General features: G+C 41.3%; 2 protein-coding genes across 10 annotated transcripts in view; one reads left to right on the top strand and one right to left on the bottom strand.

Moving 5' to 3' along the window:
- ppfia4 (PTPRF interacting protein alpha 4) overlaps positions 1–17,719 on the top strand; it is a 54,875-nt gene extending 37,156 nt beyond the window's left edge. For 2 of the 8 annotated variants that reach the window (XM_055026535.1, XM_055026530.1), the window contains 29 exons: positions 296–397; positions 535–699; positions 1,410–1,484; positions 1,873–1,944; positions 2,696–2,917; positions 3,023–3,157; positions 3,566–3,700; positions 3,872–3,955; positions 4,690–4,821; positions 5,549–5,611; positions 6,181–6,272; positions 6,354–6,483; positions 6,936–7,132; positions 7,531–7,759; positions 7,868–7,903; positions 7,985–8,106; positions 9,743–9,855; positions 9,944–10,025; positions 10,138–10,219; positions 10,371–10,571; positions 11,744–11,806; positions 12,153–12,179; positions 12,767–12,942; positions 13,079–13,176; positions 13,732–13,907; positions 14,520–14,588; positions 14,738–14,924; positions 15,023–15,120; positions 15,500–17,719. In XM_055026535.1, coding sequence (XP_054882510.1) covers positions 296–397; positions 535–699; positions 1,410–1,484; positions 1,873–1,944; positions 2,696–2,917; positions 3,023–3,157; positions 3,566–3,700; positions 3,872–3,955; positions 4,690–4,821; positions 5,549–5,611; positions 6,181–6,272; positions 6,354–6,483; positions 6,936–7,132; positions 7,531–7,759; positions 7,868–7,903; positions 7,985–8,106; positions 9,743–9,855; positions 9,944–10,025; positions 10,138–10,219; positions 10,371–10,571; positions 11,744–11,806; positions 12,153–12,179; positions 12,767–12,942; positions 13,079–13,176; positions 13,732–13,907; positions 14,520–14,588; positions 14,738–14,924; positions 15,023–15,081 — 3,324 coding nt within the window. In that variant the 3' untranslated portion in view covers positions 15,082–15,120; positions 15,500–17,719. The other 6 variants (XM_055026546.1, XM_055026538.1, XM_055026550.1 and 3 more) reach the window with 6 other exon arrangements.
- A 63-nt stretch (positions 17,720–17,782) lies between these two features.
- myog (myogenin) lies at positions 17,783–19,855 on the bottom strand. 2 transcript variants are annotated; one of them, XM_055026578.1, is made up of 3 exons: positions 19,142–19,794; positions 18,730–18,823; positions 17,783–18,618 (listed from the first exon to the last, which is right to left on the bottom strand). In XM_055026578.1, exons 1-3 carry the CDS (start codon positions 19,673–19,675, stop codon positions 18,500–18,502), a joined length of 747 nt encoding a protein of 248 aa, XP_054882553.1. In that variant the 5' UTR covers positions 19,676–19,794; the 3' UTR covers positions 17,783–18,499. The 2 variants fall into 2 exon arrangements, with proteins under 2 accessions (XP_054882553.1, XP_054882559.1); XM_055026584.1 differs by having other exon boundaries at positions 17,786–18,618; positions 18,724–18,823; positions 19,142–19,855.
- Positions 19,856–25,774: the final 5,919 nt, after the last annotated feature.

The following is a 25,774-nucleotide window of genomic DNA, read 5'->3' as shown; positions in this document are numbered from 1 at the left end:
AATTTGATCCCTTTTAATTTTCGTGGTTTTTTTTTTATTGGCAAGGGCTCAGACAAACATTTCTAACACCAACTCTTTCCCATAAGAACCCCGCAGAAAGAACAAACCAAGCTGTCCAAGATTTATATCCAGCCAATTGTCAATTACTCATAAATTATTCCTCAGCCTGGTAGTATACGACTCCTTCTGGACTGCTTTCCCACATGTGACTCAGTTTGTCTAAAGTAGTGCCCACTGTGTCGATCAGGATGTGGCGTTAACCTCAGCGTGGGTGTTCTGTCTGTTTGCTGTGTAGGAGTTTGCCACTCTGACGAAGGAGCTGAACATATGCCGGGAGCAGCTGCTGGAGAAAGAAGAGGAAATATCTGAACTCAAAGCTGAAAGGAACAACACCAGGGTATGTGTACGGCTGTCCACGAGCGAGTGTGTGGGAAAAGTGCGTGGCTACCCTCATGCAAAGAAGAAACAAAAATAAAAAATAAAAAAAGTCCAAGATTAAAATGAATTGTTTTGTGTATGCGCATGGCGCTGTAGCTGCTGCTGGAGCACCTGGAGTGTCTGGTGTCTCGTCATGAACGCAGCCTCAGGATGACGGTGGTGAAGAGACAGGCGCCGCCGCCATCTGGAGTCTCCAGTGAGGTGGAGGTCTTGAAAGCTCTGAAGTCACTGTTTGAACACCACAAGGCCCTGGATGAAAAGGTGAGCACTATGACTTCGGTCAGCTGGTGCACACCGACTGAATACTTAATTAAATAACTCAATTGCTTGATGTTAGCGTCATGTATACCTTATTATGATGCCTAACTTTTTCTCCAACAGTTCAGCTGTTCCCTGTCACTGATTAATTCTAACTCTAGAATTTTTCTAGCTTTTATTTGGTTAATTAGCCTTATTATTTCTCACTGTCATAGTAAAAACATATGCATGTACATGAGTAAACCATTACTGAAACACTTTTAAAGAACAAAATTGAGGAAGTCACAAGATTGCATTTAGATAAGTGTCAGCACATTGACAGTGCCGTACACAAGTAGCTTCCCCTTGAACCTTTTCACTTTTTGGCAAAAATTCTCAATTGGACACTGATTAATAATGTATTCTTTACGTAAAGCACTTCTTTGGCTGTATGTTGAGCCTCGATGTCCTCATCGAGGTTGATCCTCTGCACTACTCTTCAGTATTTTGCAGCCTTTTTTCCCTAGTAGTCTCCTGTATTCATCTCCATCTATCTTCCTATACTTTCACATAAAATTCAAATCAAAGAAATTGAAGTGTGCTGATAATTTCTTTGTAATTGAGAAAAAAAAAACATGGAAAAGTTCAGAGTATAAATAGTTTTACACACCATAGGATCATCAACTGAAGTCATTTGAATTGTGACCCATATTCTGTGTCTTGGTCTCTGTCAGGTAAGAGAGAGGCTTCGGGTGGCTCTAGAGAGGGTGGCAACCCTGGAGGGGCAACTAGCGTCCACCACCCAGGAGGTAAAGTAGCTTGACGAGATTTAAAATCGTCCATTATGTGTGATATGGTGTTTAGGATCCACACGCTTCAACAATGATTTGCTTTACGGCTCTGTTGGGAACCATCACACATAGAGGTGGAGTAAATATTCTGCTCAGACTCAGTTATAATCCTTTCTGAGCGAGCAGATCATTTGAGAATTAAAGTTAGATCTTGTTATGATGAACTGATAACAAGAGGATAAGCCTTATTTTTTCCACAGTATAATTCATATTTGTAGGTGTGTCAAGTATACAATTTTACTGTTACATGACCCTGAGCTGCACTGAGTTTTGTTCTGAATTTTCTAGGAAATAAAATAAGATAAAGTTGTGGTTTATTTGCTCTTCTGTTTCATCTCCTCTGCAGTTGAACACTGCAAGACAGAGGAAGGACGGAGATTCAGTGGAGCGGACAGATGGATCCAAGCCTACATGGAAGGTCTTTTGAGCTATTTTTCTGCTCTTCTCTGACTCTCAGCCTTGTCCTTTGCTTCCCATTAACATTAAACATCAATATGTAATGCTGCTTTTTGACTATGTTTCACCTGAGGAGTAAGAGTAAAATAATTTTATTGTGTAACCTGTCTATTTATACATTTAGTTTTTACTAATGTTGTTGTGCTTCATCTCATCGCTACACTTTTGCTTACATCATATTATAGAGTCCCATGTTGGTTACTCTTTTATGCAACCACAGGAACTCATCTTAAATAATCTTAAAAGTCTTATTTTGATAATTACAAAGAACATACATCTGCAGAGATCACCAACTGTGTTTTATGGCAAAGTTTTACTTGGCCTAAATGTATTTCCCCCACTGTTAATGTGAATGTTTGTGTATTTGTGAAAGGTATTCATTAGAAAGCAAAATGGTAGCATTTGGAAACAGAGGGGAGTCCTAGAAAAGTGTCGCTCCTGCCTGCTGTCAGAATGTGTCCCTGAAGGTTTGTTTAACTAAGATCATGGAAATAACAGCACTCTCCGCGACGGAGAGAGGAGAAACAACACCTAAGCAACAACATGAGAGCCTCACCTCGCATAATTTACTTCTAAATGCAAACATCTCTGACCTTTTTTTTTTTTTTTAATGTAGGTCACTCAAAATCATCTCTACAACTCAGCCCTTTGATGTTACTCACGTAAACAAGTGCAGACGGGTGGGTCATACTTGTTAGTGTTCCTCTTTGCAGAGACTCCCCAATGGGTCCATAGACGCCCACGACGACGGCAGTCGGGCGTCTGAGCTTCAGGAGCTGCTGGACCGGACCAACAAGGAACTGGCTCAGAGTCGCGAGCACGCCGCCACTCTGAACGGCCGCATGGTGGAGCTTGAGGCGGAGCTGGCCAACGCACGACGAGAACTGAGCCGCAGCGAAGAGCTGTCAATCAAACAACAGAGGGAGCAGAGAGAGGTGAGGTTGTCTTCGACTTACTTGGTTTTAAGGTAACCTAGAATTAAAAACTAAAAGTCCATCTCACTTACTGACATCTAGTAAATATTATTTTTCCTCGTGAAGAGAGAGGATTTGGAGGAAAGAATCACAACGTTAGAGAAACGCTACCTGGCCGCCCAGCGAGAGACAACCCACATCCACGACCTCAATGACAAACTGGAGAACGAACTGGCCACCAAGGATTCCCTCCACAGACAGGTAGCATCGCTGCTAACTCACCAGACATCATGCAAAGATAAGGCTTTGAATGATGAAGCTTCTTCAGGGCGTCAGTGTATAAAACATGAATGGTTTCATGTTATAACAAACTTCAATGTTTTTTTACTGGGATTTTTTGTTGCCAAAATAAAGTTGTGCATGATCGTGAAAGGAAGCTGTTAAATAGTTTTCAAATTTCTTGACAATTAAAAATTTGAACAGTGTATCTCAGCCTTTGTTTACTCTGACATTGCTAAGTCAAATTCAGTGCAACCTTCTCCCAGGCAAAAGTAACATCTATAAAATCCAGTGCAAAATTTTAACTTGAGCTGTTTAAAGCCACGTCTTCCAGTAGTATTAATGCGCCTCTTTTTATTACTGTTATTTGAACATGATTGCTGGTGTTAGAGTGAAGAGAAGGTTCGCCAGCTGCAGGAGATGCTGGAGATGGCGGAGCAAAGGTTGGCTCAGACCATGAGGAAGGCCGAGACTCTGCCAGAGGTTGAAGCTGAGTTGGCACAGAGAGTGGCGGCACTAACCAAGGTAACACACACACACACATACACACACACACACACACACAAATCTCACAAGTTTGAACCTTAGAAGGATGAAACATCAGAGGCATTAACAGCAAAAGCATATAAGCTTGTAAAAGCAGCCCTTTCTGAAGTTGTGTCTGCTTGCAGTATATGTAAATGTCTCCCCCTGCAGGCTGAGGAGCGTCATGGCAATGTGGAGGAGCGGCTTCGACAGCTGGAGTCACAACTGGAGGAGAAAAACCAAGAGCTTGCGAGAGTATGTGTGTCCATTTGTGTGCGGGTATCAGGCTAGAGTGCGTGTGGGTGGGTGTGTGTATATGTGTGCATCACCCCTGAAGGGTTATTCTGACCTCTAATAATAATAATGCCTATATGATTTGGCTGATGCTCCACGTTTTGGCTGTTTGCTTGCTCATGCATAAATGTACACACACACACGCACACTCAAGAGGAGCTTGTCATTTTCCTCAGTGCATTGTGGCATGAATTCAAACCAAATTGTACAAATCTCTCTGCCCTCCCCCTCACTCTCTCCGCTTTAAGACTGATTGGATACTATCTTTAGATTCTGAATAATTCATGCACAGCTAATTTCCTTCTCCCTCCCTCTCTCTTTCTGCGATCTCATGACTATATTTAGTAGAAAGACCTCTCTGAGTGTGCAGATATGTGTTTACATGTCTGAGATAAATGTTCTTCTTTAATGGAATTACTCCAGAAAACACATTAGGCACAGTGCTTCCATTTAATAGATGCTGTTTAACCCTTTTTCATCATCAAGTTAATGATGGTAATTAAATCATCCTGGCTAGCCAAGAAGACCTATGTCTGGCAGCTGGTGATCTAGAGCTAAATTCACGCTTTACTCCTTAATCCATGTAGATATGCTTAATTAGCTGCATAAATGCGCCCACATAGAATCTGTGTCAAAGAGAAAAATGTGACAAAGTTGTTCCGTTTCCCCTCGGTTCCTCCTGTCTTGCTCGTTAGGCTCGTCAAAGGGAGAAAATGAACGAGGAGCACAACAAACGTTTGTCTGACACCGTGGACCGTCTGCTCACGGAGTCCAACGAACGGCTGCAGCTCCACCTGAAGGAGCGCATGGCCGCCCTGGAGGACAAGGCAAGGCATCTTCACAGATTCATTCAACCAGCAGCTTTTTCGTTTTTTTTTTGGCTCATACATTATATGAAGTCACAAAGCACATGCAGGTGCACTTTAATAAATTTGAATATTATCAAAAAAGTTTAAAATTTTTTTATTCACGTTACATAATGAAATTTATAATGAAAATCTAAAGCTTAGTTTGTCATCAAATTGAAATATTACAACTGAGCAGGACAAAGTTAATTAATGTATTCATTTTAATATGCTCACTTTATGTTTTGGTTTTAAATTTCATGATAATGTGCGATAACTTGGCAGCTGTTGTGTAAGTCAGTTGTCTGTTCACAGTTTTAACCATAACATTGGAAAGTTGAGTGTAAAGACAAACGGCAATTAAAAAATATATAAACAAGTTACCCATTAGAGCCTTCGTTGCCCCAATACTGTGAAATCTACAGATACACTTCTTTGGAAGCCCTGCATGTCTGTGTAAATATTACGTTAATTTCTGAGAATCAGCATTTTGGGTGTTTATTAGTTGTAAACCATAATCATCAACGTTAACAGAAAAGAACAGCTGATGTACTGCATGTCACTCTGAATGTAATCTGCGTATATATTACACAAGTTTGACATTTTGGATTTCTTAAAATACATTAATTTTTTGTCTATCAAGATGCATCCGTATTATAAAATTTTTAAAAATATTTTTTTTTCCTGGGTTATCTCATCTTTTTTCAAGAATGCACTCATTCAGGACCTGGAGAACTGCCAGAAACAGCTTGAAGAGTTTCACCACACCAGGGTCAGTGAACCAGCAACAAATCAATAAAGCTAGATCCGCTTCTTGTCTTACAACTTAGGCGTGTGTACTGAAAAAGGAATAAGTTATTTTACTTAGCACTTCACCCGTATCTAGAATTGCTGTGCAATAGTAGTTGCTCTTAATATCTTGTTGAATTCAGAGTTAAAAAATGATAGAATTTATTGTTTTAATTGATTAGTTTTTAAGAAGATGATGAAAAATGTATGTGCCACTTTGTTTGAATTTATCAAATAAAAACCAAATGAAATCTATAAAGTTTTGTGCCACCATAAACTTGGCACAATGTGCTGAAGTTTAATGGCCAGAAAAACCTTTGCAAGGCACCAAAAATATTCTTGCTTACAATTTTGCCTAATATTTAATCTTTAACTTTTGCAAGTTTTTCTTTTTCTCACTATGTTTTTTGGCTTTTCTTATGGATTAGTGTAACAGCATACACTTGCTTCCTGACCTTGTCCAGTCCACACGTCCTGCAGTACTGTTTTTATTTTTATTTTATTTTTTTTCAATTAATTAATTACTTTTTAAGAACAGCCTTTCTACTTCAGGAACGGCTGATTGGAGAGATTGACAAGCTGAGAAACGAGATTGACCATCTGAAACGTCGCAGTGGAGCGTTCGGAGAGGGAACTCACCCTCGGTAACCTCAGTCTTTTCTTTCCTCTTTTATTTCTGCCTCCCTTTATATCTTTAAATCGGTTTCTCATGTAAATGATCTCAGCTCTCACTTGGGAAGCTCCAGCGACCTCCGCTTTTCTGTGGTGGAGGGTCAGGACGGCCACTACAGCACAACTGTGATCAGGCGGGCGCAGAAGGGCCGGCTGTCGGCTCTGCGAGACGATCCGAACAAGGTGACGATTGTGTTCTGAATAGGAGGCAGCAACCAGCAATTCCCATGCATGCATACTAATTAGGACCCACAGACAGGATAACACTTTAGCGACCCTTCTAACCACGCGCAGCTTTTTGCCAGTGATTAATTTGGGTTCCTGTCTGCTTTGCCAGTAAGTGTCAGCGCTTGGCTTTGTGTGATCATCCCTAACTTCTCATTTTCTACTAACTTCTCTGTATTCCTGTCTCTCTCTCTCACCTGCTGCTGGACATGATGTGTGATGTAAGTTTCTTGTTCATCCATCTCTTCTCGTAACCGGCTCGACACCTCCACCAAAGTCAGATTTCACTTTTAGATGTATGCTTGTACTCTGGTTGGATCCATGGGACTCATTCTTGAGGCTGCTTTTCTCGCAGGTTATTAACGAAAATCTCCTCTGTCTACACTTATCTTCACACACGCGTGTGTCAGGTGTGTGCCGTGTTTGAGCAGGATTACCCGTCCCTGCGCGGGAGCGTCAGCCACCTGCTGGGCAGCGACATGGAGGCAGAGTCGGACATGGACGACGACGTGAGCTCGACGCTGCTCTCGCCAAGCGGCCAATCAGACGCTCAGACTCTTGCTCTCATGCTGCAAGAGCAGCTTGACGCCATCAACGAGGAGATAAGGTGGGATATCTCAGACACAATGTGTAACATGATGGCTATGGGGAAAATACTATTACCCGTTCAATTGTGTGCTGTTGTTAGTTAACCTGTCACATAAAATACATTCAAATTTGTGACTGCAATGTAAGAGTTCAGAAGTTTAAGTTAAGCCACTGTAATTATTACCAAAAAGGTGTTATGCTTTAATCTTCACATTTAAATCCTAAACGTTGGCTTGGAAAATGAATCAGAGGAGACACTAATAATGATGGGGAAAATTAAAAATTAAAAAAGCTGGCGCCCCATGTTCGATTGACAAGGTTTCCTGACATGTAAGGCTGGAGCTTTGGCTTTGCAGAGATAATCAGGCTACGTGGTCAGTGGCGTCACGGATGTGCATGTTTGTGTCATGTGCCCAGGATGATCCAGGTAGAGAGAGAATCAGCCGAGCTGCGCTCTGAGGAGATCGAGTCCCGCGTGAACAGCGGCAGCATGGACGGCCTGAACGTGACCCTCCGACCCCGAGCCCTGCCCACCTCTGCCACCGCCCAGTCGCTGGCGTCATCCTCCTCTCCGCCCACCAGCGGCCACTCCACGCCTAAGCATCATGGACGCAACACCAGCCACCATCTGGGAATCATGACTCTGGTCAGAGGGAACCCTGCAGTTATGAAAAATATATTCAAAGTGATCAGCATTTGCATAAATGTTCTATATTGACAATGTAGTTTTTTTTTAAACCTGTTTTTCTGATAGCCAAGTGACTTGAGGAAACACAGAAGAAAAGTGGCGGTAAGTTTGCAAATGCAGCTTAAGTGAAGTGGTCTGAGTGTGTTTCATGAGTGAGCTGAGTTGTTCTTGTGACTCTTTCAGTCTCCTGTGGAAGTGGACAAAGCTACTATCAAGTGTGAAACATCACCTCCCTCCTCGCCTCGAAGTTTACGCCTGGAAACCAACTTCGCTCAGTTCACAGGCAGCCTGGAGGACGGGCGAGGGTAAACACACACACACACACCTACGCACACACACATCAGGAGCTCACAACTCCAATACCACAACTTCTTAAATCATTTAAGAACAACTCTAACAGTTGGGAAAAAAATACTTTTTTCTTTTACATACTAAATAAATGCAACACCGAACACCAAACTGGAAGAAATGAGACAAAAAAAAAAGTGAAGAGTGAGAAATTTCCATGTGGGAAAATGTACTAATAAGAATAGAATGAGTGGACTTTGAACACACAGCTAAAACACAATATAATCTTATTTCTTTCAGTAATTATATTTTAAGATGTGAAAGACACATAATATATGCATTCATTACACACTCAGTGATATATTTTAAGACGTTTAATAATATTTATTTTGAGAATTTTGGCTAACGGTTAATGAAATCCCAAAATTGTGAAAAGTACGTCCATGCTCTGTACGTTAAATGCGCCCATCATTTGTGTAAAACAGCATGGAGGCGATCAGCCTGTGGCTCTGCTGAAGCTCAGGTTACTTCAGTAAAGGCTTGACTGCATTTTTGGGTCGGCTCTTCATCTTCCTTTGGACAACACCCTGAAGCTTCTATGTGGGGCTTGACATTCGTGCACATTGATACCACGGTCATTACGGCATGGCTTGGCAGTGCGGGCACCTGCCAAGTCCTTCTGGAAAATGAAATCAGCATCTCCATTAAACCTGACAGAAGAGGGACGTATGGACTCCTGCAGAATATCCTGGCATTGACTTTGGGATTAACCAAACCCTGCGAACCAACACCAGCAGGTGACATGGTTCCTTGAATTATCACTAGCTGTGAGAACTTCCCATGCAGCTTGCATTCTGTGACTTTCCACTGTTGCTCCAAACTTGACTATATTATTTACAAGTTAAAATAGTTTATGTTCTTTCATTCCGACAGAATACAGTGGAAAGTTTAGCATCAGTCAAATTTTTCTTGTCTCTGGTTTTCGAGTGGCTTAAATGCAAGTCAGCAAAAGGCCATGCAGGTTTTGAGTACATCTTTGTGTGGCAGGTTTTGAAGCACTCTGTTCTCTGTGAATTTCCCAAATTTCAAAAATGACTTTGCTTCACAAAGTTTTTATCATTTTAAAAACATAAAGTCAGTTCTTGCCTGCCTTCTAACAAATAATTGACATTGTATCCCACTCAGAAAATGAACATCTCAAATATGTCATTCCATCCATCCATTTTCTGTACACCTTTGTCCCTAGTAGGGTTGGGAGTCATGTTTGTGGACTGTGGGAGGAAACCAGAGTATCTGGAGAGAACCCATGCATGCACCTCCATGCAAACTCCATGCATGTTCCCAGAACCTTCTTACCTTCTTGCTGCAAGGCAACAGTGCTAACAACTGCACCACTGTGCAGCCCTCAAATATGTAATATAATCATTCATATTATGAGTGCATAAAAATTTCTATCAGAACTATATATTGGGTATGTACCTTTTATCAAAGTAGGCATCATCTTACTTTTTACTGTTCTGAAAATGTATGTAAATACACATCTTTTGCTAGACACAAACTCAAACATAAGCTTAAACAATAATTTAATAATGTATCCTTTTCACTTTTTTTAATTGGATCAATTAAACTGTATGTCTTGTTTACTGGTTGCAGCAAGCAGAAGAAAGGCATCAAGTCATCTATCGGTCGATTGTTTGGGAAGAAGGAGAAGGGTCGAATGGACCAGACTGTTGGCAGGGATGGACAATCTCTACCAGCCTTAACAGGTTCTCTGTAAACTGCATGTTCTAGAAGTACAGTGCTCCAAATGAAGAGGACTAGCTGATGGTAACACAAGCTATTGTTGCGTTTCAGATTTTGAGATGAGCATTGGTGACACTATGACTTTGGGAAAACTGGGCACACAAGCTGAGAGGGACCGAAGGATGAAAAAAAAGTAAAAGACTTTATATTTAGAATATTTTGATCCTCTTCTTATCGCTGATATTTTGCAGCGTCCTTATTGTGCCACACATCTCTCCCTCTAACTTTGTGTTGAATTCATTCAGGCATGAGCTTCTGGAGGACGCGAGGAAAAGAGGCCTTCCATTCGCACAATGGGATGGTCCCACAGTCGTTTCATGGCTGGAGGTATTTCACCGATCAAGCCAGCCAGACATGACCAAGAAAAAAAAAAAGCCCTTTGTTCTTTGTATTGCTCCCTTCATGTCAGGCTGCCACTAATATGTACATTTATGGTGACTGTGGTGTTGACGTTTGTTTTCCTGACGGCTCTGAACAGCTGTGGGTCGGGATGCCAGCCTGGTATGTGGCTGCCTGTCGTGCCAACGTGAAGAGTGGAGCCATCATGTCCGCCCTGTCCGACACAGAGATCCAGAGAGAGATTGGGATCAGCAACCCTCTGCACAGACTCAAATTGCGTTTGGCCATCCAGGAAATGGTCTCTCTCACCAGCCCGTCTGCGCCTCTGACCTCCAGAACGGTAAACAAATACACCCAGTACACCCCCATCGTTAGAAATGGTTCCTCTTTCCAGTGTTTTTTTTTTTTTTCAGGGAATAAATTGCGCATGCAAGAAACATACAATACCGTGCGAAAGGATTCGTGCCCCCTGAACCTTTTCTTATTTTGTTACGTTACCACCACAAACTTCAATGTACTTTTTTAGGGTTTTGAGTGTTAGATCAACACAAAGTCGGCCATAAGGAAAACAACATTTTTATGACAGAAAAAATCTGAAAATTGTGACTAGCAAAAACATTTCCCCCCCCTCAATAGTCATACTCTACCTTTTGAATTCACCTATTTTATCTTTCTCTTTCCCAGCAGACGAATCAGGGATAAGCATCTGAGAAAGACTAGGTCATCAAACAACACCCTACACTTTGAATTAAACATATTTGTGTGTTAAAATGGTCCCGTCAAAGTCCAGACATACTACAAATGAGAAACCAAAGCAAAATCAGAACAATTTCCTCACAGTATCACTAAACTTAAGTTTTTTGTTGCAAAGAAGTGTAGGGAACAATTCACCATCTAGAAGTGCAAAGATGTAAAATGTGCACCATAAAATTTTTGCTGCTGCTGTAGCAACTTTTGTGTACCCTTCACACAACATTTATTGTCATGGTGTCAAATAAAATCACTGCAGTTAATATAGCCTAGATTGCTGTGATGTGACAAGATGGGAAACATTTTGAGGGGGAAGAATGCTTTTTGAGGCAGCATGTATGAACACAGAGAAAATATATAACACTTGTGAACACCTTTCCCTGCACTGAAGATCCTTTTATAACTCATGACCCTCAATTTGCATGCTGAGGTGATACTTTTTCACAATAATTAGCCTCTTTTTTTTTTTTAATTCAGCAGCTTTTAATCGCATGGTTTACTTGAGAAAAAATAGCAAATGCATACATCTACAAACTACCTGCTTACCTGCCTGAAATACACTCCTTCCTTGGCATCACTCAACGAAACCTTTGTCTGCTTGTGCGTGTGTTTGTCGTTGTGTATGTGTACGGTGTGTGGTGTGAAAACGTACACTGGAGTGTTCTCCTGTGTGTGCTCATGTATGATGCTCTTGTTTGCGTGTATGTGCTCTGTGTTGTTTGTGCGCGCGTGTGTGTATGTGTGTTTCTGTCCTCTGAGCAGTCCTCCGGAAATGTGTGGGTGACTCATGAAGAGATGGAGAACCTGGCTTCCTCCACCAAAGCGGTCAGTACCATCTGGGTGCTTCCCTCCATGTTAACCCCACCCAGCACTTTCTCACACTCACACTGGTCCCTGCGGCAACACACATATGTCCTCTCCCTCTGCAGAACCCGTACAAAGACCCACCATATCACACACTAACACCTGTTTTTTGCGACCCTGCTCTTATCTGAATGTATTTGTTGGATGCAACACATGTAGCATTGTTAAGATGAATGCTAGAATGCTCGCAGAGTATAAGCTGAGATGAGATTTGCACGTGTGTGTTTCTGAATCTATATTACGTGTGTGTTTGATTAGCCCCTGTCTTGCTAACCTCGTATGTTGTCTCCACTTTGCTGCCACTAAGGAGAATGAGGAGGGCAGCTGGGCACAGGTGAGGTTGATTTCCCTAACTGAATCTGTACCAGGACTCTTTATGCATTTAAATAAAGACTGAATGCATTGTAACAGCGTTATGTTGCAATATCGCGAAAGTATTCACACCTTTTGAAAGTGTTTTAGCTTCGTATAATGTTACAGCACAAACTTTTAGGGATTTTGTTGGGATGTTAGAACGAGACAGCATGGTTGAATAAAATTCTGAAAAGTGTGGCATGAAAACCAACATTTTACTTTTATGTCACAGTTGTACATTATTTTGTGCTGGTCAATCAGATAGAATCCCAATAAAATACAATGAATTTTGAGATGTAACATGAAAAATGTTCAAAGCAACTGCTGAAAGGAAACTTTGTACTGTTAAAGTATTTTAGAGCATCATGCAAACTCTAAATCCTAAAGTCTACATAAAGTTGTATTTTTACATTATTATTAGCAGTAGTAGCAATAATAATAAAAAAATATCTACTTCATACTATTACATTTTTATTTCTGAGCTCATTTCCATCTCATTTAAAATCTAAAACAATTATCTTCATGACGGCGACGCATCTGTAACATTTTTTGCTGACATCCCTCTAGACATTAGCATATGGGGACATGAATCACGAGTGGATAGGAAACGAATGGCTGCCCAGCCTCGGCCTGCCTCAGTACCGCTCCTACTTCATGGAGTGCCTGGTGGACGCGCGCATGCTGGACCATCTGACCAAAAAGGACCTGAGAAGCCATCTGAAGATGGTGGACAGCTTTCACAGGTCTGCGGCTGTGATGCTCAGCTTAGCAGCTGTTGAACCTGCTCTACCTTTCATGTGATGACTTGATGCATGAGCGAGCTACAGAGATGGCAAGGATACTGATTCATTATGTGTGTGTGCTTTTTATGTGCCCTAGGGCTAGTCTGCAGTATGGAATTATGTGCTTGAAGAGACTCAATTATGACAGGAAAGAGCTGGACCGTCGGAGAGAAGACAGTCAACACGATATGAAAGGTACCATTTACACACAGTCATCCTCATGTGTAGCAAACGCAAACACGCCTACAAGCATAAATAGGCTCTCCTGTTTAATCAGAAAAAGAGTGTTTCTGGAGAACCGTCTTGTGGTTTCATCCGATAGTGTCAATTTGTGCTTGGCACCATAACAGGTGCTCCTTAAACTATCAAGAAGCAAATCTTGTGATCTAAAGCCCCACTTGCGTGTGGAGTGCCCCACACACACGCTGGCGCACACATTTAAATCCAGCCGTCCCTCTCGCCCTTTTGACCTTGAGCTCAGCGCATGAACTTGACTCAGCTGTCGCTCCGTATCACAGTCCAACTCTGTGCACACATAAACACTCACGCGCGCACACGTTGCGCCTGTTCCAACTTGGAAAGCTGGCTGACAGCTGTGCTTCAAGTGAACAAAGGGAGTGTGCCAGAGAGTTGACGCCATGCGGACATGCACATTACCTCTTTCACTAAACGCCTCTATTTGCTGTTTATGAGACACATTAGGGAAAGTGTTCATTTAATACTGTGCCACCACTCCGTTTTTTATTTCAGACGTTTTGGTGTGGACCAACGAACAGGTGATCCACTGGGTCCAGTCCATCGGTCTGAGGGAGTACAGCGGCAACCTGCTGGAGAGCGGCGTTCATGGGGCGCTCGTCGCTCTCGATGAGACTTTCGATTACAGCAGCCTCGCGCTCATCCTGCAGATCCCCATGCAAAACACACAGGTGGTTATGCAGGAAACAGCCATGTATGGCTTACGTGTATGATCCCATTTAATTTGTTACTTCTGCTTTGTCTGGTTGTTACATGTAGTAAAGTTTTAAGTAAATGGGTCAGGATCTATGATGTGAAATTCTGTACAAGCAGTTCATAAGTTATTATGAAGTTAGTTTCAACTCTCTTGGCATCTTAATTTAGAATAAATCGATATTAACGGGACCATGAGGGGCTTTTGAAGCTTCAAACCATTTGCCAAATTTTAATTGAACAGTTTTGTACAGAGAATAATATGAGTATATACAGTGAAGCTGATTATTTTATCGAGTGCCCGTGTGACCGTTGTCAGTAGGTGTGACACACCCTGCCATAAACCAGCTGTGATTCAGAAACAGTTTGAGGGGCTCAAAGTCTGAGGTGTTGATTTAGCCTTCAGATTTCCTAGATTTCAGTCAAAATCCACAAAGGATCCTCCCCTTACTTACAGTTAGCGTCGTGTGCCGGGTACAATAGGCCTCCCTGAGCTGTTTGAACTGCAAAGGGGAAAAACAACACTGTATGTCAGGCAAAATTAACATTATGCTTGATCAAGGTTTGATTGGATTCTGTGTGTTTTCCAGGCAAGGCAGGTTCTAGAGAGGGAGTTTAACAACCTTCTAGCCTTGGGAACAGACCGCCGACTGGAGGAGGTGACTTTGCAAGAACTTTTTCTCTTTGGTGGTGATTGCTTTTACTCAGGCTGTGTTATGTTTTCAGATTAACTGCTCCTCTATATGTTGCATCCTCAGACGATATTTCTTTATAAACAGCACGCTTTTCTCTAATTTTCCTCTCACAGAGCGGAGACGACAAGTCATTCCGGCGCTCACCCTCGTGGCGCAAGAGGTTTCGGGCTCGTGAGGGAGGGACGGGTCTGGGGATGATGGCAGGCTCCATGGAGACGCTGCCTGCTGGCTTCCGCATGCCTGCCATGTCAATGCCGCCTTCCATGAATCTGGCTGCCAAGAAGCAACTTCAGCCTGAAGGTTTGTTCCTACTCTGTGGCTAGACTGACTGACTAACCGCATGTTGTGTCCTTTGTGTCGTGCTGTGCTCAACACCTACTTTGCCACGCCTTCTTAAGCTCCTCCCCCTGCGCCTCCGAGACTTGACCCCTCTGCAGTGCGGACCTATTCCTGCTAACGGCACCCTGCTTATTAACAGGAGCACTAGTGCTAACAGGTAAGTTTGCTGTGTTTTCTAGGTCTGTTGGTGAACTATCAACCTGTGGTCCAATAGGGAGCTGTCAGTGATACTGTCCAGTGAGAGGCTAGTAAAATAAAAAAAAGTCACATTTACTCAAATATATTTACTAAAATAATCTTACAATAAACTTCTAAATATTAGTAAAAAATTTTCAGCAGGCAGCAGCATTTTTTCCAGAATAGATTTTGAAACGCCTTCAGAAGTTAATATGAGTCTTCATGGAAACAAAGTACGAATAAGCACGAATAAATAAAAAATAATTGAAATATTTGCACAGTGTTACACTCAATGATAAAGTCTTAATTTCTTTCTCCTTTCTTTCATACTGCCATCCTGCCTCTGAATGCTCTTCCAGTGCATTCTCATTACTTGTACGGACACATGCTTGCGGCCTTTTGAGAGTGATATGCCAAATCTGGAGAGGGAAGGATAGGGTGCGCCAGGAGAGGGCGGAGTCTTCTCCCCTCTCACGCCCAGCCTCACCTCCCACCTTCCACATCTCTCTCCTCCCCGCCCCCCCGGACTCGTGCAATACAGGGGGCACCTCTGACCTTTGCTCTCCGAGAGCGCTCGTTGGCTGCTTTCCGCTGCTGCTGTAAAGGAGGCTCGTCCCGGTCTCGCCTTGTTTACCCCAGTGCTCCCAGTAGCCTCGTTGTTGTGGTGTCGTGTTCCTGCTCTCCTCGTCTCAGCTGTGGGGTCTAGTCCTGGTTCTGATCGTCCTGAAACGGCCAAGACCAAACGAATCTTCCTGTGTTAACACGACGGTTGTGAAAACGATTTAAGGAGATGACGAGCAAGTTGTTGCTTCGGACTCAAGAGTGATGAATACTTGTATAAGTGGCAGATCACTCTGCACATTAACCTTTTACCGGTTATGCAAGGTATTACTCATTTATCATCTCTGTACAGAAAAATGGATGACTTATGTTTTTTATAGAAATATTATATATATAATATATATATATTGGAAATATATATGGAAAGTAATATAATATTGCTGTTTGAAACCCAATGCCCTGTATTCAATAGTGACTGTTCTCTTTCTCCTCCTTTCCCTTTCTCTCTGTGTTGGACCTTTGCGTGTCGTTTGCTGTGCGTTTGTGTGATTAATTGGTGGGAGGGACTCACTGAAAGAAGTGTGTGTTTTTACAAGGACTCCTCACAGGTTCATGGGTCCAATTCTCTCTTCTTCTCCTCTTCTTCTGTCCCCCCCACCAAACCTTTTGACACGATGTAGCTGTAATTTCTCTTCCTCTCTTCGCCTCTGTCGCCTTCTGTATGACACTATGTAGCCTAGAGAGAGAAATTTAATGAGAGGCATGAGTAGGGAGTGTGTGTGTGCGTGTGTGTGTGTGTGAATGAGAGAGAGAGAGATTGAGCAAATTAGCCTATCTCCTGGAGACTTTTGAAGGGGTCAAGTGTGCTTGTGCTTGTGTGTGTGTGTGTGTGTGTGTGTGTGCATGTGCGTGTGCATGGGTGCGTGTGTTTGTGGGTGTGAACGGCCGACCCTAACCATGTGACTTTGACTCTTTGTGTGTGTGAATTTTAGTGTGGACACTGTAGCTCACTTCTGTCAATTCCAAACTTTCTCTCATGTCAAACAATAAATTGCTGCTCAATATCAGTCAGTGACATGCACTGCTCTGCACTGGCCTTCAAAAGCATCCATAGCCCTTAAAATATCTGAAATTTTGTCATATTTCAGTCACAAAATAAATGTTTTATTTATTTGTTTGTTTTTTTCTGTTTGTTTTTTTCTTAACCAGGATTTTATGCAATGTATGAACTTGAACGAGCTTAAAATTGTGTAGTGACAGAACAAGGATTCATGGTTTTCAAAATATTTCACAGAAGGAAATCTGAAAAGTGTGGCATGCATTTTAATCCCCCCCCCCTCATGCATAAATTGCTTGGGACTCTCGACTGTTTTCCTGATTAATTCTCTCCCCCGCTTGGCCTTTCAGTTTAGCCGTGTCGGTATGTTTGCAGTTGAGATTTTTCTTTAAGCGTCTCCACAACTTCATCTCTGATCTGTCTGTTGCGTTCCTTGCTCTTTGAGGAGTAAAGGGATCTAAATCAAAATGCATGCCACGCTTTTAAGGGTTTTTTTTATTCTAGTACACACAACTTGGAATTAATAAAATATGCTGATAGTTTTATTTGTAATGCGAGAAAATGTGAAAAGTTTAAGGGGTATGATTACTTTTGTAAGACAGTGTAGATGACAGAGACATGTCTTATTCTGCTCTACCACCTCATGGTCAGTTTTTGTGAAGAAATGCCAGCGGGCAGTCCATAAACCCAGCTGACCACCTCCTCCAATGAGAACACAGCATATGAACTCGTGAACTGCTGGATGGCTGTACAATCTTTTATTATTATTATTATTTATTTTACAGATTTTTCCAAGGTGTCTAAAAGGTGTAATGTGCTATGTGGCAGCTATGAGTACTGTGTCTTTATTCCAGGTGTGAAACAATGCTGACAAATCAAGATTTTATTATTTGGCCATCTGAAAAAAATGTACTGTATTTATGACACTATATAGACATGAGTAAAGCTGTTTTTTAAAGAATTGTGACTCTGTTTCTTCCTGAAGTCCTCAGAACTTTAAAGCCACAAAAAAAGCTTATTGAAAACCATCTTTATTCCGAGAATTAAAACAGAACAATATCACTTTTCAGAACATCTACAAATACACAACAATCTTAGTTATAAAAGTCAAAAATAAGTTAGCAAAGATAAAAAATAAAATGGCAAAACCACTCTGTAAAAAAAGGGGAACATATTTACAACAAAAGCATTTATAACCTGTTTAAATTAAGCAGATCTTGGTCAAAACTGCCATGGTACATATTGGCCCCACAAATAAATCCATGTTTTTTTTGTTTTTGTTTTTTAAGCATTGAACTCACACAAAAAGAATCAAAGATACAGAGGAAAACTTAAATTAAGTTAGAACAATACAATCCATCTGTGAGTCTGGATAACAGAGATTCACTCTAATAAATAGGATTTTGGGTTCATGCAGCAAAATCTTTGAATCTCAAGTTAGACTGAGCATCTGTAGCTCTGACAAACAGGACTGGACCACAAGATAAGGCATGTAATACAGGGAATAGGGCCTCATTGTAAAAGGAGGAATTCAGTTTAGCCAGCAGACACAGTAGAGTTGCAGTGAAAATTCATTAATTCAGATTTTCGATTGTTTGCATAAGACAGAAAACCAAAGTTTGTAGATTCACTAAAACAAAATAAGTACTCCAGTCAAACCGCATCACCAATTAGCTATATTTCCTCTATAATTGATGGATCTCTGTGCGTCTACATCTGTGTTCCCACTGTTTTGAAAGGTCTATTTGGGAATGTCTACAGGAAAGGCCACAGATCCGTCTGAAGCAGAGATGCTGTCCACAATGGAAGTCAAGGCCTGCATGTTCCCCTGCTCAGGAGATTCAGCAGCACTCAGGAGATCTGAAGAAAGAGAGAGAGAGAGGCCAAATCACACAGTCAGTACCGTCGACAAAACACTAATCTGTTTGCGGGATCCGGTGAAAGTTCATATTCGGCCGCGCTCACCCTCACCGCTGTAGCTCGGCGGACACTGCTCCGGAGTGCTGCTCCACTCGGGGCTGCTGCAGCAGGTGCTCCCCGAACTGGGCTCGCTGGACGACGACACCTGTTAGCACAAAGACACACATGCAGAAGTTTCTGTCAGTCACTTATCATGAAAAACTGCACACAAAAATCCAGCGCAAAAGATTTATGTTTTTGAAACCTGCCACGTTAGTTTGAGAAGTGCATATCTGACTAAAACATGAGCCTGTTTATTTAGAAGATTTAACATCCGACATCTAAAAATCACCCACTTTATTATTTTTTATTCTACAGTTTGTTTTTCTCAATTCCCAACAACCTCTCAGCCATTTTTCTCTACATTCACATCCACTTTTGCCTGTCATCCTGGCTCTCTTTATCCCACTCCTGTTGTACTCACTCGGGGCTGGGTCGGGGTGGGTCGATAGTGCAGTCCCTGCTGTCCTGTCTCAGTGTCCTGCTGGTTGAGAGAGGACACCAGCGCTTGAAGCCGTTCGATGTACTGTATGGCACTCCGCAAGATCTCCACTTTGGGCAGCCTCTGGTTGGGGTTCATCAAGGTGCTCCTCTTCAGAGCATCGAAGGCCTCGTTCACCTTCTTCAGGCGTCTCTTCTCCCTCAGCGTCGCTGCTCTCCGGCGATCCATGGTCACAGTCTTTCTTTTGCACAGCTTACAGGCCCAGGGCAGGCATTGACCAGGGCAGTGGGTCTCAGAATGAGGTGACAGGCTGGAGGGAGATGCTTTGTCCTCGGTACTTGCGACTCCGACACTGGCACCTCCTGCGAGATTCCCACACAAGCCCATCATGGAGTTTCTGTCCTGGTAACCAGCTTGGTCGTATGTCCCAGATAGGCGAGAGGGGAAGTAGCTGTCCCCTCCTTCATAAAATCGCTGATCAGGAAAGAAGTATGGGTTGGTCTCAAAGAGCTCCATATTGGCCCGTGTTGTGCTCTCGATGTAAAGGGGCAACAGTCCCTGCTTCGTTTGCCGCTGCTCTTCAATGAGTGGTCTTCGTTCCTGCCTCTGGGATGTGTGTTGGACTGTACGCGTGTGCGCTGTCTTCCCCTTGGCCGGAGTTTGCGATGAGTGGAAGACGTGTGGTGAACAACTGGTGTGGAGCAACTGTAGGCTGGCATTTAAACCCCTCTGCCTTCTGCAGGATCACAGGGTTAAATTTAGCACGAGCCCCCAGAAACCTGACACGATGGTTAGCTGTTGCTGCACATCTACACTTCACATCTCTTTCGGGCCATGCTCTCTAGGGCTTTAAGGCCCATTCATGTGTTTCAGTGTGTGGGTTTGAGCACTTGCCCGCGAGTGTGTGCGCCAAGAAGCCACAGTACGATCAAGTTGCCGTGGAAGTGGAAGAGATAACCGCAGATCAAAGATGTTGGCCTTAATAAGTTAATCCCAGACTTGCGTTCTCCTCCATGACGCGGAACAAAAAGACGCTTTTCCATGGGGGAGGGTGGAGTCAGTGAGGTAGGAAGAGTCTCGAGGCAGCTGTCACCTCTACTAGGATCGAATAATTTGTAGTGATGAGAAGATGTTTGTGACCAGAGATAGTTGTTTACTCAAAAACTAGGTCACAAAGGCAATGTCAGGTTCACAATGAACGTCCATGAATGTGTAAACATAGTGGCATTACAGGGAGAGTATTTTTGAATGAGGTTCTGTGAAAAGGTTGTAAAAAGATAATATATTACCTGTATGAAATAACTCTGTTGGTGTCTTCATTTTGTACAAAGTCAGATTAGTTGTTCTTAGAGGCTCAAGCAAACAGCTATACTGAAAGCAGCCAGGATAAAAGCATTTTTTGTGGTACAATACTGATCTGCGGAGACAGTATTTTGTGAATCTTGTCACTTTTGCAGTGGGGACTTTTGTGCACAGAAGACGTTGATAACTTGCACATGAAATGGAGTTTGAAGATTTTGCACCACGTGTGATTTTCCTGTAAGAAACATGTAAAATATTTCCGTTCAGAGATTTCATTTGACGGAGAAATGAAAGTTGTGTGAATGACAAAATATTGAACTATTCCATTAGTGTTTACTGTGCCCTACTATTTTATTTGGATTGCAAAAGCTTCAGATGTGCCTGTGTTAATGTGTGCTTCATACTGAAAGATCATTGGTGGAGCACTGCTTCCTGCCACTGTTTTCCAAGTAATAACAATCAGATTGTGTGTAAATTACAGACCAATCCTAAAGTTGATCCAGAGGGAATGAATTTTTTTACAGCCATCACCTTAAATTAGTTAGATCAATTGGGATCACATGTGCTGATCTATTTTTGTATTTGACACAGGAAGATCATTGTTACCTTTACTTCAAGGGCTTTAATCTTTATAATCTGTGTAAATATTATGAAAGAGCACCTGCAAACACCACTATGAAATCAAGAGATATGTAGACTGTAGGTGTGATAATAATTCATCACAAAGTCACTTAAAACATCCAGATTTGTTGATCCTGAAGACTGAAGCTAGCAGGTTATCTGAAAGGGACCAGGACCAAGATGTACTTCTGACATCTTAAAGGTAAAATATTATTCTGGTTTCTCTGTATATAATGGAGGTGGTTCCACATGAATGATCTCCATTTGTAAAACATACAGTCAGAATGGAACATGCAAAACATTTCTGGTCGGAGTAACCAGAGTAAAATTAAAGAAGAGCTGTGTAAAAAAAAGCAGTAATGCTATAGAGTTTGGGAGCACTATTTTGTTGATTTTTTTAATGATCTTTATTTTGCTTTGCTTTCGTTGTTCTGTTACTTTTGCAGCAGGAACTGCAAAAGCAACAGTAACTTGGGGACAGTAATTGATGTTTAATTTCCAATAAAACATCAATCAATGTAATTGATGTTTTATAGGGAATCTCAGTTTCCCAATAAAACAATCTTTTCTGAGATAAATAACCTTTCTGCTGCAAATGTGATAAATATCTGAAGGTTTGTAATGACATTCTTAAGATTAGAGTTATTTTAAGACGGTAAGCGTTTCAATTTGGTCTCAGCCCTTCTTGCGCAAACCTTTAGTTTCATCCTCAGGGACTAATGAATATGGATTTATACTTAATAAAGAAGCTGTGAGAGCTATCTGCTGCAGGTAAGCTATAAACTGCTTATAAAATTTTGACAGAATCTTACTTCAAAAATCCTGAACTATACCTTTGAAGCGTAATCCATTGTTGGTGGGTGTCATATTCTATTTTCCTTCCCAGGGGAATTGCACAATGTGATGCAAGAAGTGTCACTTCTGAGCTCTGTATATAGCAGGTCTGGGCAGGCATGAACAGAGAAGTAAGTTTAGCACCAGGATGACTCTGGCTCAATTTACTCTTTGAAATCAAGGGGCAATGATGAGACCACTGTGCAGAGGAAATGGCTTTGGCTCTCCTGACCTCTTCCAGTCACTCATAGTTTTAGCTTAGCCAGCAGGTGTTAATCCACCCAGAACACATCTTACCTCATAGATCAGCAGCTAATTCTGACTGGCTTCCGCTAGCATGGAAGCATAGCCAAAACACACACTTCCAGCAGCAGAGATGCCGCAGCGGAATGACAGGCACCATTTAAGATGTGCTACATCCCTGCGTCTCTTGTATCACTGTCATAGATTTATCACTGCAACACTTATGGCTAACAGGAAATGCCTGCTGGTGCCAGAAGAATTTGGATGCAGTATTTTGTAGCCAAACTCTGCGGTGGCAAATTGAGTGAGGAATATTGAACCAATTGGCCTTTCTCGAAAACTCTCTTTATTTTTTTCTAGCGACACATTAATTGGGGGTAAATGAAGAAAAAACTTCCAGAAACTGTAAAATCAATGTATGAACTAACAGTACATCACATATTACGACAATATACAGTGAAAGTTGTGGTAAATAAAGTGCAAACATTTACATTGCTATCAGTTTTAGGAAGATTTTTAAATATTTTTCTTTTTCTGACCTTTCAACAAGTGAAAACCAAAGTTTATTCTCAGCATCTCAAGGTAGGATGGCATTCAAAGAGATTGCTCCCGAGTACAACCTCACACCTAGAAAACGTGCATCGCATTATGTAACAACAAATATGACAGAAATTATGCTGTGATCTTTCGAGCAGCTGGAATCCTCTGCCACGTGAAAATGGGGGCATATTTAACTTTTAGAAGTACACCAAATGTTTCCACTAAAGGTGGAGCAGAAGAAAGTGCCAAACATGCCTCAGTAATATTTTGCTTTTCATTTAAAATGTGCGCGAAAAGTAGAAATTCAATTTCACCTGTGAAAAAGTAGGTAAAATTTTACATACACAAGTATATTTCTCCCTGCTTTTTTTGTTTCTCATTCTTGATCCTTTTCTGTAAATTCTTGATTTTCCAAAAATAAAAATAAGAGAAAATAAAACCATTTCAGTTTTTGAGAGATAACATATGTTTTTGTTTTGTTTTAGCTCAAGTATCGATATTACTGGAGCTGGCAGGATGTTGGGTGTATACAGTTGAAGTTTTGGCTTCAGGCTTGAAGCAGAGCGTGCAGCTGGAGCTTGGCAGAGGCCTGCCGTTGGCTGTCAGGTTAGTCTGTGATGGATCTTCACTGATGGTGGAGGGAGCACAAAGACGGCCGTGTTGGACTCACGGGTGAAGCAGGGAGGGGGTCGACAGTGTGTCAGAGTCACTCATAACCCTCTGTAATTTTAACCCATTGTCAGCAAAACTTAAAAAGTGTGTGTGTGTGTGTGTGTGCGTGTGTGTGCTGGAGAATCAAACATGCAAGCAAATCCTCACTAGAATGAACATAGTCCTTAAGATGCAAGAAAGTAAGACTGACTGAGATCCCCCACTGAATAAAAAGAAGTCAGAAACGTGGTAAATAGTATAAATAACACTGGAAAGTTGGGAAAAAATTTAAATCTTTTTATTACTGTTCTATGTGAATAAATATGAGCCCTCACCTAGTCTTGTTCTCCTTGCTTACTGCCAATAAGAAAATGTGTTTTTATTGATATTGTCAACAAATTTTGTCCTTGTTTAGCCACTTTTAAGCTATACAATCTGAATTTACCCTAAACAAAGATGGCATAGCTCTGGCTTTTTTGATCAGTCCTCCCAACTCGAATCAATTGATGTCTGTGAACCAGATATCAATTAATTCAATTGGCCTCAGCCTCGTCAAACGCCATATTTTCTTACCTTGTTTTTGCCTCTTGTGACATAACATTTCCAGGATAATGCAAATAAGCAAAAGGAAACTGTTACCCCCCATGTTGTTCTTGAAATATTTCACATCTGTTATGGAGATGTCTTTTCACCTTTTATTTTTTAGTCTCAGTTTCATGTTCACACATGGTAAAGTCATCTTTACTATATTTTTTTATAACTACATGTATCCCTGTTGTGGGAAGTGGGAGCTTTTCTCTTGTAGCCATGTCCTGATTTATGAAGATTAAAAGAAATCATTCATATTTAAAATGGCATGTTTGCTTGTCTTTCTCATTTTGAAAAAATTCTAATAGAACTGGATTTGTGTCATCTAAAAAAATACTTATATATATATATATATATATATACATACATACATGTATATATATATTTACACATTTGTATTTCTAGAAAAAAAGTATATTCTTAATGTGAAGCTTATTTTGAATAAATCATAAATAATTTAGATCAAACATTTTTTTCAAACTACTAAAGTGTGAAATTATACTTCTTGTAATAAGAAAATTATTTCTTTTATGTTTTTACACATTACCTACAATATCAATACCTATTAGGGGATTTTGCCTTCTACTCTTGTGACAACTATTAGATGAGTAAACATCATTAACCTGAAATAAATAGTTGTTCTATTTAAAATTACTAACTTAACTGATGATACTAAAAAATAAAATAAAAATCCTCAGTTGTTTACAATTCTGTGTTCATATGACTGTGTGAGTGTATGTCTGCAGGGATTGCCCTGTCATTGGCAACAGTGTCCCACTTCTCCTCAGTGACAAGCAGCAACACATTGTGGGACAGCTGAGGACGGTGGGGTGGGGGTGGATGGGGACGGGTGGATCAGCCCTCCTCACCCCAGGTTAGCCTCAAGATCATCGCTGACCCAGAGAGCCGTCATTTGAGTGCCGTCTGAAAATCTCAGATATGAAAGAGGAGAGTAAGATAACAACAGAGAAAGAGCGTTAATCAAAGGTGGATGAAGCAGGACATCCGTCCAGGGAGATCGGATCCCGGCGACAGAACAAGGGTACAGAGGGTTTGATGCCCTTTTAGCTGAAAAGAAGTTCTCACTATGTACAGAATATGCCAAAAATATTCATTTATACTGACTGTGTTTGAATTTATTTTTATTTATTTAAATTTATTTGGCTATGCTTAAGCATACTTGTCAGTGTTTCAGGATTTTTCAAAAACATCTAGTAAACAGGTTGAAAGGGGTTTAGTTAAATTTCACTCAAATTCCTCTTAATCTTGAAGAAATGAAAGTCTTATAGGCTACTGCAAGTAAATATCAACTTCACATTAACTTCACACAAGTTACAGTGGGTAATCCAGGTGATACAAAGTGAAGACAAAGGGAGTTATTTTTGTATCACGTGCTAAACAACACTCCCCACTGACTTTTGAGAACTGAACCGAGTTTAACCCTTTCAGCAGAGCAGACCAACTTCCAAAATCCCTGTTCAGATACACTAGTCTTTCTTAGTCATTATGCCACCTATATAAACAAGGTTATTTAAGTCATAACCTTGTTTTCGTCTATTTAAATCTCTCCTACTCTTTGTTCATTAGTTTTTTTACAGTCTGAAATAGTTTCAACCAGACATATATGCATTTCTCATAAGCAAAGCCAGCTGATCGCCAGTGTGCAGCTTCTTATGTAGGAGAGACTCCATGTTTTATTTAGCTGGAGAAAACTCCACGACTTTGCCTATAGCATCCAATTAAATCCCAATTTTGAAACCTTGATTCTGGTGATCGGACCAGGCCTGTTAAAACCTTAAACCTTAAGATCTGAGGTCCAAAATCATAATACTGCTT

The sequence above is a fragment of the Poeciliopsis prolifica genome, unplaced genomic scaffold (assembly GCF_027474105.1).
Source record: "Poeciliopsis prolifica strain line A6 unplaced genomic scaffold, Auburn_PproV2 SCAFFOLD003, whole genome shotgun sequence".
Lineage (NCBI taxonomy): Eukaryota > Metazoa > Chordata > Actinopteri > Cyprinodontiformes > Poeciliidae > Poeciliopsis > Poeciliopsis prolifica.
Note: the sequence above shows the minus strand (reverse complement) of the source record. Positions and strands in the feature narration are given on the sequence as shown.

What these genes read in the sequence shown, in the direction of transcription:
- myog (XM_055026584.1), bottom strand. Translation starts at nt 19,675, where the DNA reads ATGGAGCTCTTTGAGACCAACCCATACTTCTTTCCTGATCAGCGATTT. An exon ending in CCACCCCGACCCAGCCCCGA is followed by an intron (nt 18,824 to 19,141) that starts GTGAGTACAACA and finishes TTGTGCTAACAG; the next exon opens with GTGTCGTCGTCCAGCGAGCC. An exon ending in GCCGAGCTACAGCGGTGAGG is followed by an intron (nt 18,619 to 18,723) that starts GTGAGCGCGGCC and finishes CTCTTTCTTCAG; the next exon opens with ATCTCCTGAGTGCTGCTGAA.